This window comes from Lontra canadensis, unplaced genomic scaffold (genome assembly GCF_010015895.1).
Source record: "Lontra canadensis isolate GAN:19392208 unplaced genomic scaffold, GSC_riverotter_1.0 scaffold3, whole genome shotgun sequence".
In the NCBI taxonomy this organism is placed as follows: domain Eukaryota; kingdom Metazoa; phylum Chordata; class Mammalia; order Carnivora; family Mustelidae; genus Lontra; species Lontra canadensis.
In genome coordinates, this window is record NW_022630997.1 from 1,372,627 (window position 1) to 1,393,138 (window position 20,512).

Genomic DNA, 20,512 nt, shown 5'->3' on the forward strand with positions numbered 1-20,512 from the left:
TAGCAGCCTGTTTTTTCCCCCACTCAGTTATTCCCTTTACAGGCCGTCGCGGCTGGCCTGAGCGGTGACCTGGCGGGCCGCGCCTGCGCTCTGCCCCGTTTCCTGCCTGGCTGGTGGCGGTGGCCATTTTGTTCATCCTCCTCCTCCTCCTGCTCCTCCTGGTTGGAGCGCAGTGTCCGGAGCGGGCTGGGGGGAGAGAGCCCGAGAGCAGGGTTCGGTGGCTTTTCCTCTGTCCCCAGCCAGTGCCCGGAGCCCCCCTCCCCTTCCTCCCCACCCCCTCCCCTCCCCAGCCCTGCCCTCCCCCTTGTCCCGGGATCGCTCCGTCGCACCCACCATGATGGAAGACGACGGGCAGCCCCGGACTCTGTGAGTACCCGAGACGGGGGTTGCCAGACGCCGAGAGGCCCGGGCACCGCGGGACGCTGAGGGAGGGAACAGGAGAGTGGGGCCGAAGCTGGGACTTACGGCGGCTCCCTGGCCGGGGTGGCGTGGACGTGAAGTGCATTCCTCTTCTGTCCCCTTTTCCTTGGGAAGGAAGCCCTCCCTTCCCCCAGTCACTTCCTGGGGTCTGGGGTTTGTTTCGACCTTTTCCTCTCGCGCCCTTCTTTGCATACCTCTCCTAGGCCGGGTTTCTGCACGGCTGTGGCTGTCAGGCCCGGGAGAGCTCCTGCTCCCCCTCTGCTGTGGGGGCCCTGGACTGGGCCGGGAGCTGCCGGTCCCCACGGGGGCAGGGCCTGGGTGGGGGTGGGACCGGGGGTGGGACCGCAGCCTCGTGCCCCGCGGGCCCCGAGGAATTAGCGCTCTCGCCCTGCACGTCCCCAGCTCCATCGCTCCCGGGTCTTCTCCCAAGCCAAGCTCTCCGAGGAAACTGGACACTCTGACTCCACTCAACCCCCTGCTCTCTTTCTGCCCCACGTGCCCCCGCCCACGCTGTCAGAGATACTCGCCAAGCGCCCGCTACTTTTGAAGTGCAAAAGGGATGCCTCTTGCCGCGGGAGCATCTTTCCCTTCTTGGAAGTTTACTTTGAGCACTACCTACGCTAAACTGACAACCAGTTGTTAAACTGCTTTTGCTCTTTTGGTGTTACCTCCTCCTAATCTGTTTGCTCTTTGAGACCTTCAGAATTGGATCAAGTGATGTCTGGCCACTATTCGATGTGTATCTTCTGAGCGCCTTTTCTTTTATCTTGCTGTTTTTTGTTTTGTTTTGTTTTTACCTGAAGCCTGATCTAATGAATGAATTTCATCTTCCAACTGCTTATTCGAGTTTTCCTTTCTTTCCTAATGAAGAGTGATGACTCAGCATTTGCATTCCTTTCCGGATAGTGTGGCACTCCTTTCTTTTTCCTGCATTTAAAAAAAAAAAAAAAAAATCGGAGTAATTGCTAATCAAACGTTGGCTACCTTCGGTTTTCCTAGCCTCTGGAAGCTCAGCACACCTACCTCGAGTACCAGGAGTCAGATCGCTGCTTTGTTTTCTCTTGCCTCTGCCTGGTATTGATATGATCATAGTCCACTTGGCTCTGCTCTCTGTTGGGGAAATTACTTTGGGGGAATAGATGAAGGTGGGTGGGTACTCAGGAAGTTTGACTAGGTTCTCCTCTCTTCTGCCAAAGAAAAGTCCATTGGGTAAAGAAGATAGGTACCTATTTACAGTGGTTTGGTTTTTTGTTTCATTTTGGGGAGGGCGTGGGGTGGGCTTGCACTCTTTTATTTCTATTTTTCTGTCTCAACTAAAGTAATTGCCATCCTGTTTTGAGAATTTGAGGCCAATTTAAGCACATCAAATGCTTCAGCGAAAAGTCTGTTCCGGAGAACATTTATGTTTTTATTTTGTGCTGTCTCCCATTGCTTACTTTTTTCCCCAGAAAAGAGAGAATTGGGATAATTTGAAATTTGCCCTTTAAGATCTGTTGAAGCCAAGGCTGGGTAGTTAGCCATGTGTGCTTCGATGAAGCATCTGGGAAAGTTGAATTTAGTGCTAGCTAGTGTATATTGAACAAAGAATAGTTACATTGTATCTAAACCTGAAATGTCATCATTGCATCATAATAGCTACTGAATAATTGGTAAATTCTCATGGTACCTTTCTCATTAACTGTATCTGTCTGTTCCTTAAGAAGAGAAATTCCTGGTTTTGTCGGGCTAAATAATATGCCATTTCACTACCTTTAATTCCTATAACTATCTTTGCATTTGCCTTATCTTCATCTCCATCAGATCTTGGACCCTTCTTAAGTAGACTAATGAGCTAACTTTGTCGCTTATTTCTTAACCTCTACTTTCTCCAATCTCCTGTTCTTTCTCTGAAACACTTAAGTCGTCTATGATTACAGTTGTCTAAGATTATGTGACGTGCGTACATGTGAGTAAAGAAACATCTTGAGCTTAGTTGTACCTGTATGTCAGTACATTTTTACTATTCTGTCTTCCTTTTTCCTTCTCCCACTCTTCTCTATGGGAAGGGTTTTTTTTTAGACAAGGACTGCTACATCTTCCTAGGTCTTAACCCTGCAGCACTTAGTTCACTGCCTGGAACACAAGAGGTACTCAAATATTTTACAATGATTATACTTCTTTTCATTGAATTAATATTAAGTTTGTTTTTTTTTTAAAGTCCTAATTAATGTAAAATTATGAACTGACATGACCGTGTCATACATGGTGTGGTCTGTTGATTTGTATATATATTTTTTAAAAATCTTCAAATGTGGAATTTTGAGATAAAAGCAAATGTTTCAGAATTGGGATTTCTTGGTCAGATTTTAATAAAAATAATGCACAGTATAGTTTTTTCTAAGCTTTCATTTTACCTAATTCCCCTCAAAGGGTTCTCTTAGGTGTAAGTAACATGACTAAAACTTTGACCATGAACTTTAGAGGTTGACATCTAGTAGGGTTTTATTTTGTTGGTTTATGGAGATCCTTTTATTTTACATTGTGATCTGTGGGTTAGGTTTTCATGTGGCCAGTATGTTTTAAAAGAATGTACTCTTAACAAAGCTTATCTTAAACTGTTTCCTTAAAATGCCTGTGTGTTACTAGTGAGGTTTTTTTCCTGCAGACACACACAAGCTAAGACATATGGTTCTATCATCAGAAAACAATATGGTGTTTATAGCCTAGGTAGGTCTTTAAATATTCATTACCTACAGTATTACTAATTTATTTGATGGTATTTAAAGTGGTATAGAATTGCTTTGATGTTGAGCCTAAAGTTTATTTATCCTTTAAAGGTCTGCTTTCTGATGTTCTTTGTTCTTATTTGACATTTATTTTGGGGTAATATGTATTCAATAACTTGTGATCTAAAAAAACAAACGAGATCATGCTGTATAATCTGGTGTTGGAAGTAAACTGCCTGACATCGACCTTGTGGGACTCACATTTCGGACTTGTGGGTAGCTTTTGAGTGCACAGATTTGATGCATGGTATATCTGAATCTATAACACAACATTAAATTACAGTAGTGTTCTATTGTAGTTTAACTTCATTTATCTAATGCCTCAAAATGAGTAGGAATTGTGGATCTGGGATTACACCATGGTATGTGGTACCATCCTTTAAGGCTGTTCTTTCTTTCTGATAGAGGCTGTCAAAAGGAAGAAATAAAGCTGTGATTTAGAATATAATCTGAACATCTGAGGGCAGTAACAGAAGAAACTATTAGATCCTGTTATAAAATTGATGAGCTATATGAGGGATTTTGCTGTATTGCTCTAATTAAGCACCTTGGCCAACTTAATCATACTCTGTTTCTTTAAAATGTGTGTGTGTGTCGATATCCCTTATGTAGGTGGTCAGTTCACTTGTACTCACCCTGTACCTTTCCTCCACCTTGCCTCCTTCCTAAAATGAAATACTGACAGATTGATCAGTTCATTAGAGGCCCATTGAAGGATATTGTTACAAAATCTCTTCTTACATAGGAACTTGTCAAGAACAAAAGCAAAAATGTTACTTTCATGGAAATTTAGCTATAGTGTCTTGTGTAAAAGTGCATGAATTAATTTCAACCTTGATAGGGCTACTCTTTTCAGAGTGAGAGCACATTCAAGTGTTGAAAAAGCTTGGTTAGCCTTCTGAAAGGCATGATGTTCTTAACTTAAAATTCTGCCCAGTTGGACATAGGAAGTAGTTTGGCAATGTGAACTTTTGCCTACTGTGAAACTGCCAAGTTTCTAGTCTCAGATTGGATTTTAACCCTTACATTAGGGATAAAAGCATGATTTTCCATTTTTAATGCTTTAGTTCCTACAGTTCCTGTTCATAGAAGACAAAATAGACCTAAGGTATGCCTTTTTTTTTTCCTCGAGTAAAAAATTGTTTTAGAATTTAAGTGTTTCTCTTTGATCTTTTAATATAAGAATTTGAGCCATTTGTCTTTTTCTATTATTTTGTGTGTTCTTCAAGTACAAATTTTCTACTTAAATACTTGGAATTTTAGAATATATTGACTGCTTCACAAGAGAAAGAGTGAAGTGTGGAAACTATAATTTAGAAAGAGAAAATATACTTCAGTGTACTGCCAAGAGATGATGTTCTTTCCAGGTCAGGTGTTGAACGTCTGCCTTAAATATTTTTGTTAGTATTTATTTTGGGACATAATTTTATGGTAATGTAAGGTACTTAAGCTGTGTCATACAGTATCTTAAAAGCTATAAGGAGTTTCTCTGTTGAATATTATGGAGGGTGAAGGTATATGCAAATGAATGAATTACAGAACTTGAGTAAAGGAAAAAGGCAGTCAGATTTGGGTAAAATTAGGTGGAATTATATGGTGAATTACATCCCTTTTAGTCTGGTAAATTAAGATATTCTGTGTGTTGTTATGGAAGACCTTTTTTATATTAGTTTGGAATTTAGTTTGCTGCTTTACCAGTGAACTTTTAGAGGAGATATTTAAAAAATAGGAAACCTTAACCTGGATTTTTGTATTTCATGACATTCTAAACTTAGATTATCATTTTGCTCTTTGGCGTCGGTGCTTGAAGTGTAAATTAGTATATCGAAACATGCCTGTAGAAATTCTTCAAAATTTGTAGCTTACTGTGAAAAGATTGACTTGAAATAAAAATCCTATTAAACTGTAAGAGCTTTAATTGTGTCTGTTAGGTGTGGAAAGTAACTAATGCCCATGCAACTTTTTTTGGAACAAATCAATATTTAAGCAGTAATGCAAATTTAAAACTATTTAGTTTACTTAAATTTCATTATATAAAAGTGGTGATCTATTTTAACTTTGTTATTAGTGACAATATGTGAAAATCAGTTTTATCCATTCCTCTTTTTTTCTCTTAGAAATGAACTAACTAGCACTTTAGGCTAAATGAATATAACATTTAGGAGACCAAGGTCACTTATTCATTTACTTTATAGATAGTTCTACCTTGTACAAAAAGAAATTATTCCCTGGATACAGGCTTACAAATCCCTCTGAGTTAAAAAGGGACAGGCAGTTGTCTGGTGAGCTTATGATCCTATAACCTTTTGCTACTGCTGGAAAAAGTGTGTCATTCCATGGCCTACCAATGGGTCTGCTCTACTTTAATTATAAGAAAAAGATGGCATAGTAGACCTAAAGCTGTTTGTCACTGGTTTAGTGGTTAAGTAATATCGGACTTGTGGTTCAATTTTAGTACAGTGTAGATATTAGTACCCGTTGTAGTGAAATTCTTACCTGACTGGGAAATTGCTACTCATTATTAATCAGATAATTTTTTTTACACTTTACCTTTCTTGGTTTATTTTTCCCTTTCAGAATGTTCCACCTTAAAGCAGTTATGTATTTAATATGGTAACCATAGATGCAAGGCTTATTTTGGTCTCAGTACTCAGTTTCCAGATGTTATATATTATCGTTAGGAAAATAAATCTTTTTAATTTCCAGGAGAAGCTATGTTAAATTTTATAAATATTGTTTGGTTCATTAGGTTATTCACAACAAATGTGAGTTTTAGGATTTATACACCGAGTACCAGAAAGACTTAAAAGTTCGGCAATTTATTAAGCTAAATTAATACTAAATCCATGTGACAAGAGAAACCGGGTGGTCATTTCTGGATGGTGGTGGTATTTTTTTCTGAGTTTATCTGTATTCTGAATTTCTTAATACAGGATACGTATATTCAATATGTAATTTAAAAAAATCCCAGATCTTTAAATAGGCATAGTGAAAAGTATACCTACATGTCTTAAATTTCCTCTGAATTTCTGAAGAAATCTTTATATTTGCTTTTTTATCTATATAACGATGTATTTGTTGCTCTCATATATTTTAGACTAGGAAATTTTATCATTTTGCCCTGCTTCCCTAAAACAAAACAATGAAGATATGTCATCGATAAATCTTGTTTAGCAAGACGAAACAAAACCTTCTAATCTCTGTGTTTTGCTAACTTTACTCTAATTCTGGTCTTTGTTCACGTAATTGTTTTTATTGGGGGTCTAAGATAAACTCACCTTATGTCTAATGCCTCTTTATTGATCAGGTATTATAATTAATCAGTATTTTTGGTGATATGTGTGTGTGAGAGTGTGTGTGAGAGAGAGAGAGACGTACACACATTATTTTGAATTGTGTTTTACATCCAGAAATTGTAGTTATGTGGAGACTGGTTTAAATTTTTTTTATTATCTTTATTCTAATAAATGAGAGTGATGCGTAGGATACAGAATAATAATGCTTCTGGGGTATGCAAGGTCACATTGATTTCTTTAGAAAATGTTTGAAGTGATACTTTAGTGGCCTAATTTAGTACCTTAGAACACTTGGGCTGCTTTCCTAAATGAGGGTTAATCTTACTTGCATTGGACTAGACTTAATTGGAAAAAATTTTATTGAAGACAGAGGAAGTTAAAATGAAATAAAAGGTATTAAGTGATAATGCATTAGAGCCAGAGCTGAAGGGAAATTGCTGATAATGTATTCTTTTTTTCCTTGAACAGATACGTAGGTAACCTCTCCAGAGATGTGACAGAAGTCCTTATCCTTCAGTTATTCAGTCAGATCGGACCCTGTAAAAGCTGTAAAATGATAACAGAGGTAAGATCTCCCAGTTCCGTGTGCTGACAGCGTGATGTTTAACGTTGTGACATCCATGAGTTGATGAGTATCATTTTAAAATACCATATTAAGCCTCAAGTTATTCTGATGGAGTGGTTCATGTTTGTTGTGTTGACTTACTGCTTCGATCTGGCAGGTTTAGGATGGAGTTTTATTTGAAAGGACAAAGTTTGTGTGCCGTTACTCTCATATGGTCATTCTTCAGGGTATCGTTATGTTCAAGTGACTGTGCTTGTAAAAAATTGTTAGCACTTATCTCAGAGAGCTGAGAAGCTAGATAATGTTTCGTACAATTCCCATAAGAATGTTCCTGATTCAGGTGATACACATTTAAAGTTTCGGAAGCGGTGTAGTAAAAGAAGGGCAGGTTCTTAGGTGCACAGTGTAGCGCCGTGCCCCTCGCGTATCTCTAGTGAGTACTAATGACAGCAGCTTTACACAGACTGTTAGGGCGATCTTTTTATTTTTCTTTTTGCAAAGAAAACTTCCTTTTTATACTCTCCTGGTTAAGACTGCGTCGCAGTGCCCAAAGACGTGTTTCAGTTTGTTCTCTTCTTTCTCTTGATTCTCCCACACACTTCTTAGTCTGTTTACTGTCTACCAGCCATTCCGGTAAGTGCTAGAGATTTGCTGCCGAATAAGACAGTTCTTAGCACTATACAATTTTACAACCTGATGAAGGAGAGGAGTTACCAGGCACTAATGACAGAGGATGAGAAATGCCATGGAAGCATGCAGCACCAAGTGCTGTGGGAGCACTGGGGTCCAGTACAGTCTTGGGTCCGGGAGGCTTTATTGGAGGAGTCAGTGTCTAGGCTGAAACTGAAGGATGGCCGTGGAATCTGAGGAAGAAGGGATTCCGTGGGAGAGAAGGATGTTGGTCCAGTCTGGTGCTCATGAGAGTAAGTGGGAAGGTAGAGACCGTAGCGTGGTTGGTGTTCTGAATGGGTTAGTCATAAAAGGTGCCAGGAGGTGAGGCAAGAGTGTTCGACAGGGGCCGGAAGCTATGCTAAGGAGTTCGTGTTATACCCTGGGAGGGGAACTATGAAAAACCCGTAAAGCAAATTGGCCTTTTGATTGTCTTTCCTAACTAATAATCGTCCTTATTCTGTTCCAGTACCTCTTCTTTCCTTCCTGTCTTTGATTACTCATTCATTCGTTCTTTCATTCATCAAAAATTTACTTTGTGCTCACAGCTCTGGGGATATAGTGGAGAGCAAAAGGGAGGAGACTCCCATGAGTTTTACATACTATTGAGAATATTGTTAACAAACAAGTAAACAAGGTAATTGCAGATAGGGATAAGAGCTGTGGAGAGAATAAAGCAGTTCTGTGTTGGGGGGTTGGAGGGTTGGTGTTTATGTAGGCTAGGTGGTGAAGGAAGATGTCACCTCTTTGGTCTGAGACAGGAATAACAAGATGGTGCCATCTATGTTAAGAGTTGGAGGCCGAGGGAATGGCAGATACAAAGGTTGTGAATTGGTAATGAGCTTGGTGAATTCATGGAACCAAAAAGCAGGATGGCTGGAGCCTGGGGAGTAGAGGGAAGTGGTGGAAAATGAGTGTAGAGGCAGGCAGGCAGAGTTCAGAATCACCTAGGGAAGTGTGGGCCATGACACAGAGATTGGATTTTATTTTGTTTATGGTGGAGTTTTAAGTGGAGTAATGAGGCACTCATTTGCATTTTTAAGATTATTTGGAGACTGACATGGAGAATGGGTTGAAAGGGGTTAGGAGTGGAAGGAGGGAAAGCAGTTGGGTTTAATTTACTAGTCTAGGTAAGAGATGATGGGGGCTTGTTTTTTAGATTGGTAGGTGTAGAGATAGATAAGTTTGAAATATAATTTAGAGGTGGAATCAGTAGGACTGGATTGGCTGGAGGCTGTAAGGGAAAGGAGGACATTAGAAAAGACATCTTGAAAGAGTCTTCTTTGTAGTTGTGTAGATGCTGATACTACTTACTTGCTCAAATGGACATGACCAAGGGAGGTGTAGGCTGGATGGGGAGAATGGTGGGAATCAGGAGTTCTGTTTTGGCAGTGTTAAACTGAAGGTGTCCATTAGACATCTGAAGGAACATTATATGTGAGTAGTTGGATAAACTGAGAGACAGTAGTATTTAAATTATGAGACTAGATAAGATCTAGTTCCTTGAACTAAAGAGAGTGCTGATAGAAATAGGGTGGTCTAGGTCTAAGCCCTGGAGCATTTCAACACTTAGGGTGATGTTTAGAGTTTGAATAAAGGGGGAAGAGCTGCCTTCTGGAAGATCCTCCAGTGAGAAAACCAGAAAACGAAGAGGTTGTGTGGAATCTAAAATGGAGTATTTAAAGGAGGAGGAGTCATTAGCTGTTTTGAATTCTGCTTCAGAGTCAAGGTGAGGACGGAAAAAGGATCACAGAGGTGGCAGAGGCGTCACTGGTGAGCTCAACACAAATTTTCAGTGGCCTGGTTGGGTAGGAAGCCAGCTGGAGTAGGTTTAGGAGAGAATGGGATGTGAGAAAGTGGAAGGAGTTCTCTAGAAAGTTTTTGAGAAACATTTGATAAATATTTATTTTAATAGTATTCTTTTTAAAACTTGTGTGCACAATCAGCCATTTGTGGGGAGAAGGATTTGAAATGAATTAATTCATCCATATTCTACAACTCCTACATTCAAACTTGTATATAGCTGCAAAATCTCATATTTCTCTGTCTTGACATTTATGTCATCCAACAAAAATTGGTGACAGTACTTATTAAGGTAAGGACATGTTTGCTTTTTAGAGTGTCCCTTGGCATAAATGGGAAGCTTCCCAAGAGCGTGAACTCTAGTACAAACTATCTAGGTGTTTATTTTCTTTTCCATAAATTCCACTTCAGTACATGAAAAATGCTTTTTTTCCTTAGCTTTGTGATTTTTTACTTTAAATACTGTTTATCTTAGATTCTAGCTTTCTCTGTATACTATTATGTTATCAGTTTTTAGGCTAAAAAATTCTCTGGCAGTTGGGTTGGGACAAAAGTCAGTGGCGTCTTAAATGAGATGCAGTGTGATAAATATGTGTGTGTTTGTGTACATTCACATGTTCATATACATTGAATGGGGTTAGCCTTTTACTGTTAGGTAAACTTGGAGTCATTCTGCATGAGTTAGAGTAGTTTACTAAAGCCTTTTGTTACTATGGATTTACATTGGATCTCTGTATGTCTTGATGTAATTACCATTGTTTTCTGTAGAGACCATCAGGGCAGAAGAGATAGATGTAAAATGAAAAATTGACTAGCATAGTTTAGGTTGCTGTTTACCTTTAAATCCTTTCTACAAATGAACGTTATTGGTAAATGTTAACTCTTTAACAAGAGGAATTTAAGTGCACGTTTTTCTTTGGACTCTTTTCTCCATTTCCTTTCTCTACCTCTTAAGAACAGAATTCACATGGCTACAGTAGGATTTTTGTATGAGAGCCCATAGTTTTCTTGTCAGTATTAATGATCACACTTTTTTTCCCTCAAGGAAATGCCTTCTGGTTGCTTCGCCACTATTGTTTTAGATGTCTTATTTTGGATTTTTCTTCTAAAACTTTCCTGGAATGAAAAACAGTGGTTGTTGAAAAGATCTTTATTTTATCTGGTATTTTGTACCCCTTGTAAGTGCAACTAGAATTCCACATTTTAAAATAGTTTTTTTGTTTTGTTTTGTTTTAGGGCATTTTACACTGGTTAGCCTTATGCAAAAAAAAAAAATGTATTTGTACGGTTGTGTAGCTATTTGATACCGGTTGCAGTTATATAAAATTTATTTCCATTTTGGTTGTTAGATTATAAAGTTGCTATAACTTCGGTCATACTTTCTAATTGTCTTTATAAATGTCTATTTGCCAAGTCCTGTCAAGTGTAATATTGTTAGAATATATTTAATAAAGATTTCTTATATTTTTTTGGTGACATAAAATTGTAGCATTGTCTGGGAATATTTATTCAGAAGTTCTTTTCTTGATTACTAGCATATTTTTCTGGTCTTTGAAGACTAAATTCAAAGTATATAGCATCTCCTGTTCGTTAGGATAGTTTGATAGTTCATTTCAGTAGCTGGTTAAACATTTAAAATTTTTTTGTTTTTATTCTCATTCTTTATCCAGAAAAGGAATACGTAATCTCATCTCCTCCTATGCAGTACTCACCCTAGTTTCCATCATAAGTAGAGTTTGTAAACTTGGTTCATTTCTGTGTTTTCTTTTATCATGGGATATAGTTTATGAAGGATTATGAGGCGTAAATAGAATTCATCCTTTTGAAAATAATGTTGGGAGAGAGAAGAGCAGTGGTAAGGAGTGGTCCTTAAGGTTTTGTTTGGCCTAATATAAACTTCTGTTTTACATTTAACATATTTCACCAGAATTCCGTATTTTTTTTTTTTTGCTTTAATACTGATAGTCATGATTCTATACTGCTTTGATGGTTCTGCTTGAGTACAACAGTATTCTGAGGTGCAAAGTCAGGTGTAGCTGTAAATCTTATTTTTATAAGTGTTAGGCTTTCATAAGCTTATGCAATCTCACCTTGTACATTCCTAGCTGTCAGTAATGTTTTTTCCTGGATTTTCTTCTCAGCAACCCGATAGCAGAAGGGTCAACTCTTCTGTTGGATTTTCTGTTTTGCAGCATACAAGCAATGACCCATATTGCTTTGTGGAATTTTATGAACACAGAGATGCAGCTGCTGCATTAGCTGCTATGAATGGGAGAAAAATTTTGGGAAAGGTAAGATAATAGAATGATGGCACTTCATGAGTATATATTTTTGCATGTCAGATTAGCTTGTGTGTGTGTGTGTGTGTGTGTGTGTGTGTGTGTGTTTTAGCTTGTGTTCTTTTTAGCAAGTTTTTAAACAAATATTCAGCTGTGCCGAGTGGTGGTTTTGCTTTTATTCAGCCTAGTGTTTTTATAAAAATTATCCTGTTTGATAAATGATGTAATAAGTGGTAAGTGTTATGGTTCATAATGACATGCCTAATAATTGTATTAAATATAATCTTTATTTTTAGGAGGTCAAAGTAAACTGGGCAACAACACCAAGTAGCCAGAAAAAAGATACTTCCAGTAAGTACTTCTGCTGCATTTTACTGTGGAAGAGTTCTGAAATTATCCTGGCAGCGCTACCAGCTTAAATAGGGTTTTTCTTCCCTTAGTGTTACCTGAAAGAGGCTTATTAGTAGCTGGCTCTTTAAGTATTTGATTACCAAATGCTTTGATTGCAGATCACTTCCATGTGTTTGTTGGGGATTTGAGTCCAGAAATTACAACAGAAGATATCAAATCAGCATTTGCCCCCTTTGGTAAAATATCGTAAGTATCATACTCAATACTATACTCAGTAGTGATAGGCAAAATTGTATATGATTAACATGTACTGGAATTAAGATTTTCTTTCCCTAGTTAGTGTGATTTTTTTGTTTGTTGTTTTGTTTTGTTTTTTTGATTAGTAGATGTTGTTGAAAATGTTAATGTCATTTCAATGTTCTGGGGTCTTGTTTTCATCTAATCCTGTGTATGATATGTTAAAATTTTTTAAGTGATTCTGTTTGTTATCTTTGAAGCAGATGTTTGGGTGGTAAAGCCTATTATAAAGTCCAACTTTCTGTCAGATGTTTTCAAAATTTGGTGGTTAACTAAAAGTAAATGTGATGTATACTGTGTATTAAATTTTATAGGAAGAGTTTATAAATTAGGAAAAGTAGGTAAATCCTTGGGTATATGGTGGTTAAATTGGAAATGTACATGTTTAATTATAATGATAAATGTGTTTTGATATTTTAGCTGAAAGTAGTCTGTAATAATACTAAAATGTTTTGTTGTCTGAGCCATAAATGTGGGATTAATTAGTAGATGTTTTTTTGTTATTGGTATTTGATTCTGGTAGTTAGGGCCCAAATGTGGTTTGATTTTAACAAAGCTTATGCTCAAATCTCATTGTATGTTATGTAATCAAATATATTGGAAAATTGAAAGTGGTTTTATAAGTTCTATAAAATGTCTGTTACAATGTATCTTTCTGATTAAAATCCGTATATTTTATGTACTTCTGTAGATTTAAATGAAACGTTGTAGTACTACTTAAAGGAGTATGTTTCACCTAAGAACAACAATATTCTTCTGTATACAGTTTGTTGTTCTGTAGATTTATTTGAAAGAAAGATTTAATTCTTAATTTTCTATTTTGATATTTGCTTTGCTTTTTAATCTTTAAATGTGGTAAGTAGTACTGTTTTAAAAATCAGTATAAAAAATAATACAGGTTGCTGTTTTTCAATCTTTATTTATACCTGAGACCTGCAGTTTTTCTAAAGTCCAAGTCACAATTAAAAGTAATAGCATTCTGGTTATTTTGCAGAATTGCTCATAAGAATGGACAGGATCTTGAAGGCTAACTGCAAGGAACTGTGCACACTGGAACTCAGTTGTAGATTTTTTTCTCATTTCTATTTATTCTTATTATACATTATTTATATATACATATTTTAGTATTTACATTTTAACATTCTATATTCAGTGGAGTTCTATATTTCCAATCATCTTAACTTACTCACTAAAATTTCTGTGTAAATTTGTTGTTTTCGTACTGGTGTGCTTAGCATTGTTGTTAGTTTTTTATTCTCCTTTCTTAAATTTCTGAAAATGTCAATTTTTCAAAATTTACAGCTGCCCAAACTCCAAAATGATGGTAGAGAATTGACCAAGAAAAATAAAGAAATCTGTTAACAGGCCATGTATGCCTTTTTAATTCCTATTTTTACCTCTTTTTCAATTTTTTAATATTTCATATATTTTGTATCACTAGGCAGAAGACATTAAACTATTTAGAGATTGCATGGTAAAGTAGTTAGCATTGTTACAGTAATTTATAGACCAGTAAACCTTAGAGGACACTAGCCAATAGAATATTAGAAAAGGAAACTATTGTTCCTATTAATCTTCAAATTTGAGCATTTAGTTTAGAAAGTGCAGGCTATTTGATTAGGTTGCATGTTTATTACATGTTTTTGTCCTACTGCTTTTTTCTAACAGGTAAAGAAGCGTTAGGGAGAGTTCAGGAATGGCAGTAGTTAATTAGGGCTAACTGGAATTTTATTTAAAAAAATGCTCACAATACAGTGTGTGTGGTTCCTTTTAGTTTTTATTTTGAGGATGACTCTTACTTCCCTCATTTAGCTGTGCTTCTTTTCACAGGGATGCCCGAGTAGTTAAAGACATGGCAACTGGAAAATCCAAAGGCTATGGTTTTGTATCTTTTTATAACAAACTGGTATGTTCAACTCAATATAAATTTAATCCAAAATTTAGTCGTTAATCGGAATCTTGAATATTCTTAGATATTGCCTGTAACACCTTTTAGGTAATTTTGTGTGTTTTAATAGTAGAGTGTAATTGTTTTCTTGGAAATAAATAGCTGGAAAAAGGCTGGTTATAAGAAAGTGTATCACGGTTGCATTTATGCATTGGTGAAGATAAGATGTGTTGGAAGTCAAACTCAAGATTAGGACATATGAACTCATCTCAGAATTTGGAGGAAGTTAAATAATATTTAGCCTGAACCATGAAAATCTCAGTTTTAACTTTTAAATGATCATCCATACTTAGGATATTAATGACTACAGCAAAGTATATAAATGAAAATTAAAACAATTCATCATGATTTTTGCATATATTCTTAAAGAGGTACCAAAATGTCTTAAGCATCTGTATTAACTGTAAGATCCAATAATAAAGTGGGCTTCGATGGTAGCTTTTTAGACCAGTTTTAGCAACTTAAATTACCTACGTTTTATTGAAGTGGCAAGATAAAGGCTAGGAGCTGTATTCTTTCTTTGCTTAAATTCATTGCAAATTCCCATTAGTTGTGATAAACTCATTTTTACTGGCAGCATTCTAAATCCTAATGCAGAAGTCTTCTGTCTTAAAATGAGTTATTAATCTTGTGTCACAGTCGTAATTCATTTGCTACAAGAATGTTGATTCCGGGGTAGGTGATTTAGACCGTAGTGTTGGGAGGTTGTGTATATTTTTCAGTAAAAGTTACACCTCAGTCAGCCATCAGATTAAGATATTTGTGGCAGTCTTACTTTCCCTCTTTTTGGTAATGAGTGGGGTTATAATTTTTTCTTGCATACTTGAATTATGATCAATTTCCCTTGATGCTTAAATGTTGTACTAGTATTTTGAAATCTGTGAATAAATATAGTTTTGATGTATCACTGGAGTTGATACCAAGGGATAGTTAGTATCATTTTTGTGATACTAGTTCAGTTTTGTTTGAATTCATTCCCTGTGCTGGTAAGATTTGGATCCAGGGGTGCCAGCATGTTATTTCATTTATTGGTCTTATATGCTACAATTTTCTTTTCTGTGTTAGTAATTGCTCTTTCTCTTTTTTATCTGTAGGATGCAGAAAATGCAATTGTGCATATGGGAGGTCAGTGGTTGGGTGGTCGTCAGATCAGAACTAACTGGGCCACACGTAAACCACCTGCACCTAAAAGTACACAAGAAAGTAAGATACATCTACTGCATCTTGTTAAAATTATGGCTATGTCACAAAATCATGAAGTAGCGTAGTCTTGATTTCTTGAAATTTAAATTTTATTAGCTTTGTAAGGCTCAGTTCATCTTGAATTTAATTGTCTAATAATAATTGGGCTTTGATAATTAATATAGTTGGGGCTGTGAACCAGCTGATTCTATAGATCAGATCATGGCATCAAGAAAAAAAATTCTCTATTTTCTCCCTCAATGAGGTGTATCTTTGTACATAGTAATCAGTTTTATACGACTGTACAATCATCAGCATTTTTGTTTTCTTTCTGTGTATAGATAACACTAAGCAGTTGAGATTTGAAGATGTAGTAAACCAGTCAAGTCCAAAAAATTGTACTGTGTACTGTGGAGGAATTGCCTCTGGGTTAACAGGTACAGTGTGTGGTCTTCTCCTCCCCTTCTCCGAGGAGCTTTTTCCCTCTTAGTGTCAGTGTCATGAGCCTTAAGTATTTTATTCATGTGTTTTTGTTTCTCAGATCAGCTTATGAGACAGACTTTCTCACCATTTGGACAAATTATGGAAATAAGAGTTTTTCCAGAGAAAGGCTATTCATTTGTCAGGTAAAATTCTGTCTACAGGTTGCTCTGCTATTTGACCCGTTCTTTTCAGTTACATTTTTTGATCCCCTCGGGTATCCGCCTTCGTTGTTTTAGCAGTTCTTTGCAATGTAGAATTTTAGCCTACCTGCATAATGTACTTTAGGAAAACACCAAGTTGACAGTTATAAACTAATGAGTTTCTATTATTTATTGTGTAAGTTCTTTAAAAAAAAAAAAAAACAAACAAAACGCTTATATCTTCCCCTTCTAGATTTTCAACCCACGAAAGTGCGGCCCATGCCATTGTTTCGGTGAATGGCACTACAATTGAAGGACATGTTGTTAAATGCTATTGGGGTAAAGAATCTCCTGATATGACTAAAAACTTCCAACAGGTAATTCGATTTTTCACAGCACTTTTTAAGGTTTCCATCTTACATATCTACATAAAAGCTTTAGAAACTGTAAAATAAACAAACAGAAAATAAAGCATATAGCTGCTTTCAGTTTATTTTTATTAATGCTTTTTCGAAAGTGATTATTTTGCGGTATTAACTGAATCTTAATACTTTCTTTCCACAGGTGTCACCACCCCAATAAACTTAGACAATGATAAATAACAGAGTCCTATTCACATAAGGGTGCTTACTTAGTTTTTCTCTTCCTTGTCTCCCACTTTCTTCAAATACTGTGTTTCTTACTTATTCCCTAAAACGGTGATTTGTTTTTTCCTAGGTCGACTATAGTCAGTGGGGGCAGTGGAGCCAGGTTTATGGAAACCCACAACAGTATGGACAGTATATGGCAAACGGGTGGCAAGTACCACCTTACGGAGTATACGGGCAACCGTGGAACCAGCAAGGATTTGGAGTAGAGTAAGTTGTCTGGGTTTTTCCAGTGTGGAAACTGATACAGTTTTGACAAAAGAAATCAAAAGCGTGTTTTTCTATGGGGAAATCTATTTAAAGTAAATTCATCAGGCTATTCGACATGGTGTTATAGAAACCTTACTGAAAAGTGATTTATAGTGCTAAAAATTTGCTTTTTATTACCTAGGTGAAAGGTGAGGTTGCGGTAACATTTTGATGTTTTCTACTGTCTCTATAAGATGTTGGTAGAATTTCATTTACATTTCTAATCTATTTTATCTCATTTATTTTTGCATGGAAGAGGTCTTTGTCTAGATATGTTTAGAAATTTAATGATTTGTGTCTGTTGGCTTGTGGGAGAAGTCTACAAGATTTATGTGGTACAAAGTAGCTTGCGTTTTTTTCCTTTGTTCATAGAGTGGGTTGGTCCTTTGCACGTTTCTCCCCAGACCAGCCCAGATCTTTATTTTTACTGGGTCCTTCTTCCTTCTCTTTCCAACATGAATTTTGTGATTTTTAAATTTCTTATATTGATGTACCATGTGTGTAATATATGATAGGTAGGTGATTTGTCATTTTTTAAAAATCAGTTTTGAGATGTTCTTCAGAGAAGTCATTGTGTTAAGTTGTGATTATGTTAACCAAAAATTTAAGACTACTGTTGGGATACGTATTGTATGTGTGTGGATGCTTGTCATTTATTTCTTCTCTCTTTGTTGTGGGTGTGTTGATTTCTTGTTGTCTATTCTGTGATGGGGCTCTGCTTGTTTTTGTATAAATGGGTGGATAATATTTTCTTCATGTTTGCTCAAGATTTTTTTTTCCCCCCCCAAGTCAATCACCTTCTGCTGCTTGGATGGGTGGATTTGGTGCTCAGCCTCCCCAAGGACAAGCTCCTCCCCCTGTAATACCTCCTCCTAACCAAGCTGGATATGGTATGGCAAGTTACCAAACACAGTGAGCTGGGACTCTAAACAAAATTGTAATTCATGATAGCTTCAGTTTCCTGTGACACTCTGAAGACATGAAAGTAGACATCGGAAAATGAAAATATTTATTTTAAAAATTGAAATGTTTGGAACCTTTAGCACAGCTTTGCTTTGGTGAAGGACACATGTCTTCTAGTTCTGCCTTTTTAAGTTTTTGTTCATGATGGATATGAACATGATTTTTCTTTGTGTACAAAAACTAAAATAAAGTCAATAAAGACAATTCTGACTACAAATTTTGATATAATAGGAGAAATGGGTAATACATTTTGATTCTTAGATACTATTCCATTTTTATCTTGCTGTTCAGTATTTTAACTCACTGTGTTTTTAAAAGAGCAAAAAAAGGGAGGATCGTGGAAAACTGGGAATCACATATAAGTTCATCCTGAACCTTGATACTCCCCTCCCTTCCCCTGAGGTGGACCACATTTGAAGTCAGCAGAAAAAAGTGTGATACTGAGAAGAAATTGCATGATTTTGGAGTCGCTTTGGAGGAAATAACTTTATGCCTAAAGAAACTGAAGCCAGACTGATAAAGGAATTTTACAAACTAAATAAGGAACAGCATTATCTGAGTTACTTGAGCGAATGTTGGTGGTCCACATTAAGACATGTTTTTAAACCTTTAAAAAGTGTTGATTATTAAAACTGTAGTAAATTACATTTCATTTTGGGGGAAATTCCAAGTATGGTGTTTGTATTAAAGTCAGACAGTCATACTTGTGCTTTTACATAAAGTTTAAATGATATACATTGTAAATATTGAATAACTACAGTGTTTAAAAAGCATGCTTCACCATAGAAGTAGCAGCAATGTAATTATTTGAAGTAACACTTAACACACTCCACTGCATTGAATGCCGTGGATTGATATGAATGTTTAAGACTGACACTTCCAAGGTTGGCTACTATGTAAAATTAAAATTATACAAATTACTATACAGAAAAAGCCTTAATTTTAATTTCATACAAATCTTTGATGCATTAGTACATTTTAAAATGTCATTGGAAATCAGATTTCTTTTTTTTTTTTTTTTCCTTTACATCACTTGGTATGTAAATACCTTGATTAAAACCTTGTAAACCTATTCCAGGGTTCCTATAAGTTGTATAGTACAAGTGTTTTTTAAAAAAAAAAAAAATCTTGGGGTGTTTTTTAAAATTAGATATATTTTGCCCGAGAATTTTTTTAACAAGATTGCTAAAACATCTTATTTAGACAGTTTGATGTACCAATTTATAATTGGATATTCAGCTTAAGTAGTACACAGAGTTGTGACTTTTATTTTTATTTAACTTTTTTTCTTGTGGGTAGTGTGCATGGGATGACGAGCCTGATCAGAGGCTGAGTTGTACGTGTGCAGAGTTTGTAGATGAACCCATTGGGTAGATGTAGAAGACGGAAGTTTGCTTCAGAGGTATTTTTCTGGCTATGTGGATAAAATCTGCCTCAAATTTCTATCCTAACAAGAATGTACAAGATAAAATCCTATGTATTCGAATTCTGACAGCTAGAGGGTGCAAATGTTTAGGGCAGTGTATTTGAAATGTTGCTTTGAAGCCTGGGCACCAAAATGAGAAAACCCTTACCAGAGTAAGATGCAATTAATACCCACAAAGCACTATTTTTTAAACGTCTAAGGTCTTACAATCAGCTTTAAAATAATGATGGGTTTATAAATTGGTGACTACGATAATTTTGGTATTATTCTTCCCCCATTTAGAAAAACAGATGTATTAAACATGAATATTTGCGGGGTCTGAAATTCATCTTCAGGCCAGATTTTTTTTACGGCACTTTAGTTTTAACCACAGGAGTCCTCTGTGATCCTCTTCTGTATAAAAGTTACCCTTATTTCTTTGTTTATGGCTAGTGTCCTTGGGGGATGTTATGGTAAAGTTACTTTATATTTTATAAGGAGAACACTCAAATTATATCAATTATGCCTCCTCGTTTAAAATTTCTTGAATATATGTGAAACTTGAACAACTAAAGACTTTTTTTTTTTTTTTTTTTTTTAAATATATCAATATTCTCAGTTTGCCTTTTTTGGTCTGCCAGTAGATTAAGTAGCTGACTGTGGTAGCAGCGAACAATAGCTGCGGTGTTTTCCTGGTGGTTCTAGGTTTTCATAAAATGATCCAAGCTAGTTTTAGCGCCATAGAAAACCTATTTCTAAAGTGTCCTTCGTCTCAATATGAAACAAAGATTTCATGATCAGCTCAGTTAATGGAAGTTATTTCATATTAAATGGTTTTTAAATACAAAGCTACTTATCCAAATGAAACGCACCATTTTAAAATTCAACTGTCAAGCTAACACAGACTCAAGTCTATTTTATAACAAAGTGAAGTCAGTGCTATCTTGATCAATTTAAGCCCAAGAATCGTTGCCTTTTCCATGTTCATTAAAAACAACAGCAGAGATTCTTTGGCATACGAGAAAATGTTTCTTATTAATATTTCGAGAT

General features: G+C 36.2%; 1 protein-coding gene across 10 annotated transcripts; it reads left to right on the forward strand.

Annotated features, from left to right (window-relative positions):
* The first annotated feature begins 146 nt into the window (after positions 1-146).
* On the forward strand, positions 147-20,053 carry TIAL1 (TIA1 cytotoxic granule associated RNA binding protein like 1). Of its 10 annotated transcripts, none has more exons than XM_032878588.1 (13): positions 150-366; positions 3,065-3,126; positions 6,950-7,046; positions 11,660-11,809; positions 12,094-12,148; positions 12,307-12,394; positions 14,276-14,351; positions 15,488-15,596; positions 15,917-16,012; positions 16,117-16,201; positions 16,452-16,575; positions 16,916-17,055; positions 17,884-20,053. In XM_032878588.1, exons 3-13 carry the CDS (start codon positions 7,035-7,037, stop codon positions 18,008-18,010), a joined length of 1,062 nt encoding a protein of 353 aa, XP_032734479.1. In that variant the 5' UTR covers positions 150-366; positions 3,065-3,126; positions 6,950-7,034; the 3' UTR covers positions 18,011-20,053. The 10 variants fall into 10 exon arrangements, with proteins under 10 accessions (XP_032734449.1, XP_032734479.1, XP_032734460.1 ...); XM_032878578.1 differs by lacking the exon at positions 150-366 and adding an exon at positions 2,484-2,546; XM_032878606.1 differs by lacking the exon at positions 150-366 and adding an exon at positions 2,486-2,546 and having other exon boundaries at positions 11,711-11,809.
* The last annotated feature ends 459 nt before the right edge of the window (positions 20,054-20,512 follow it).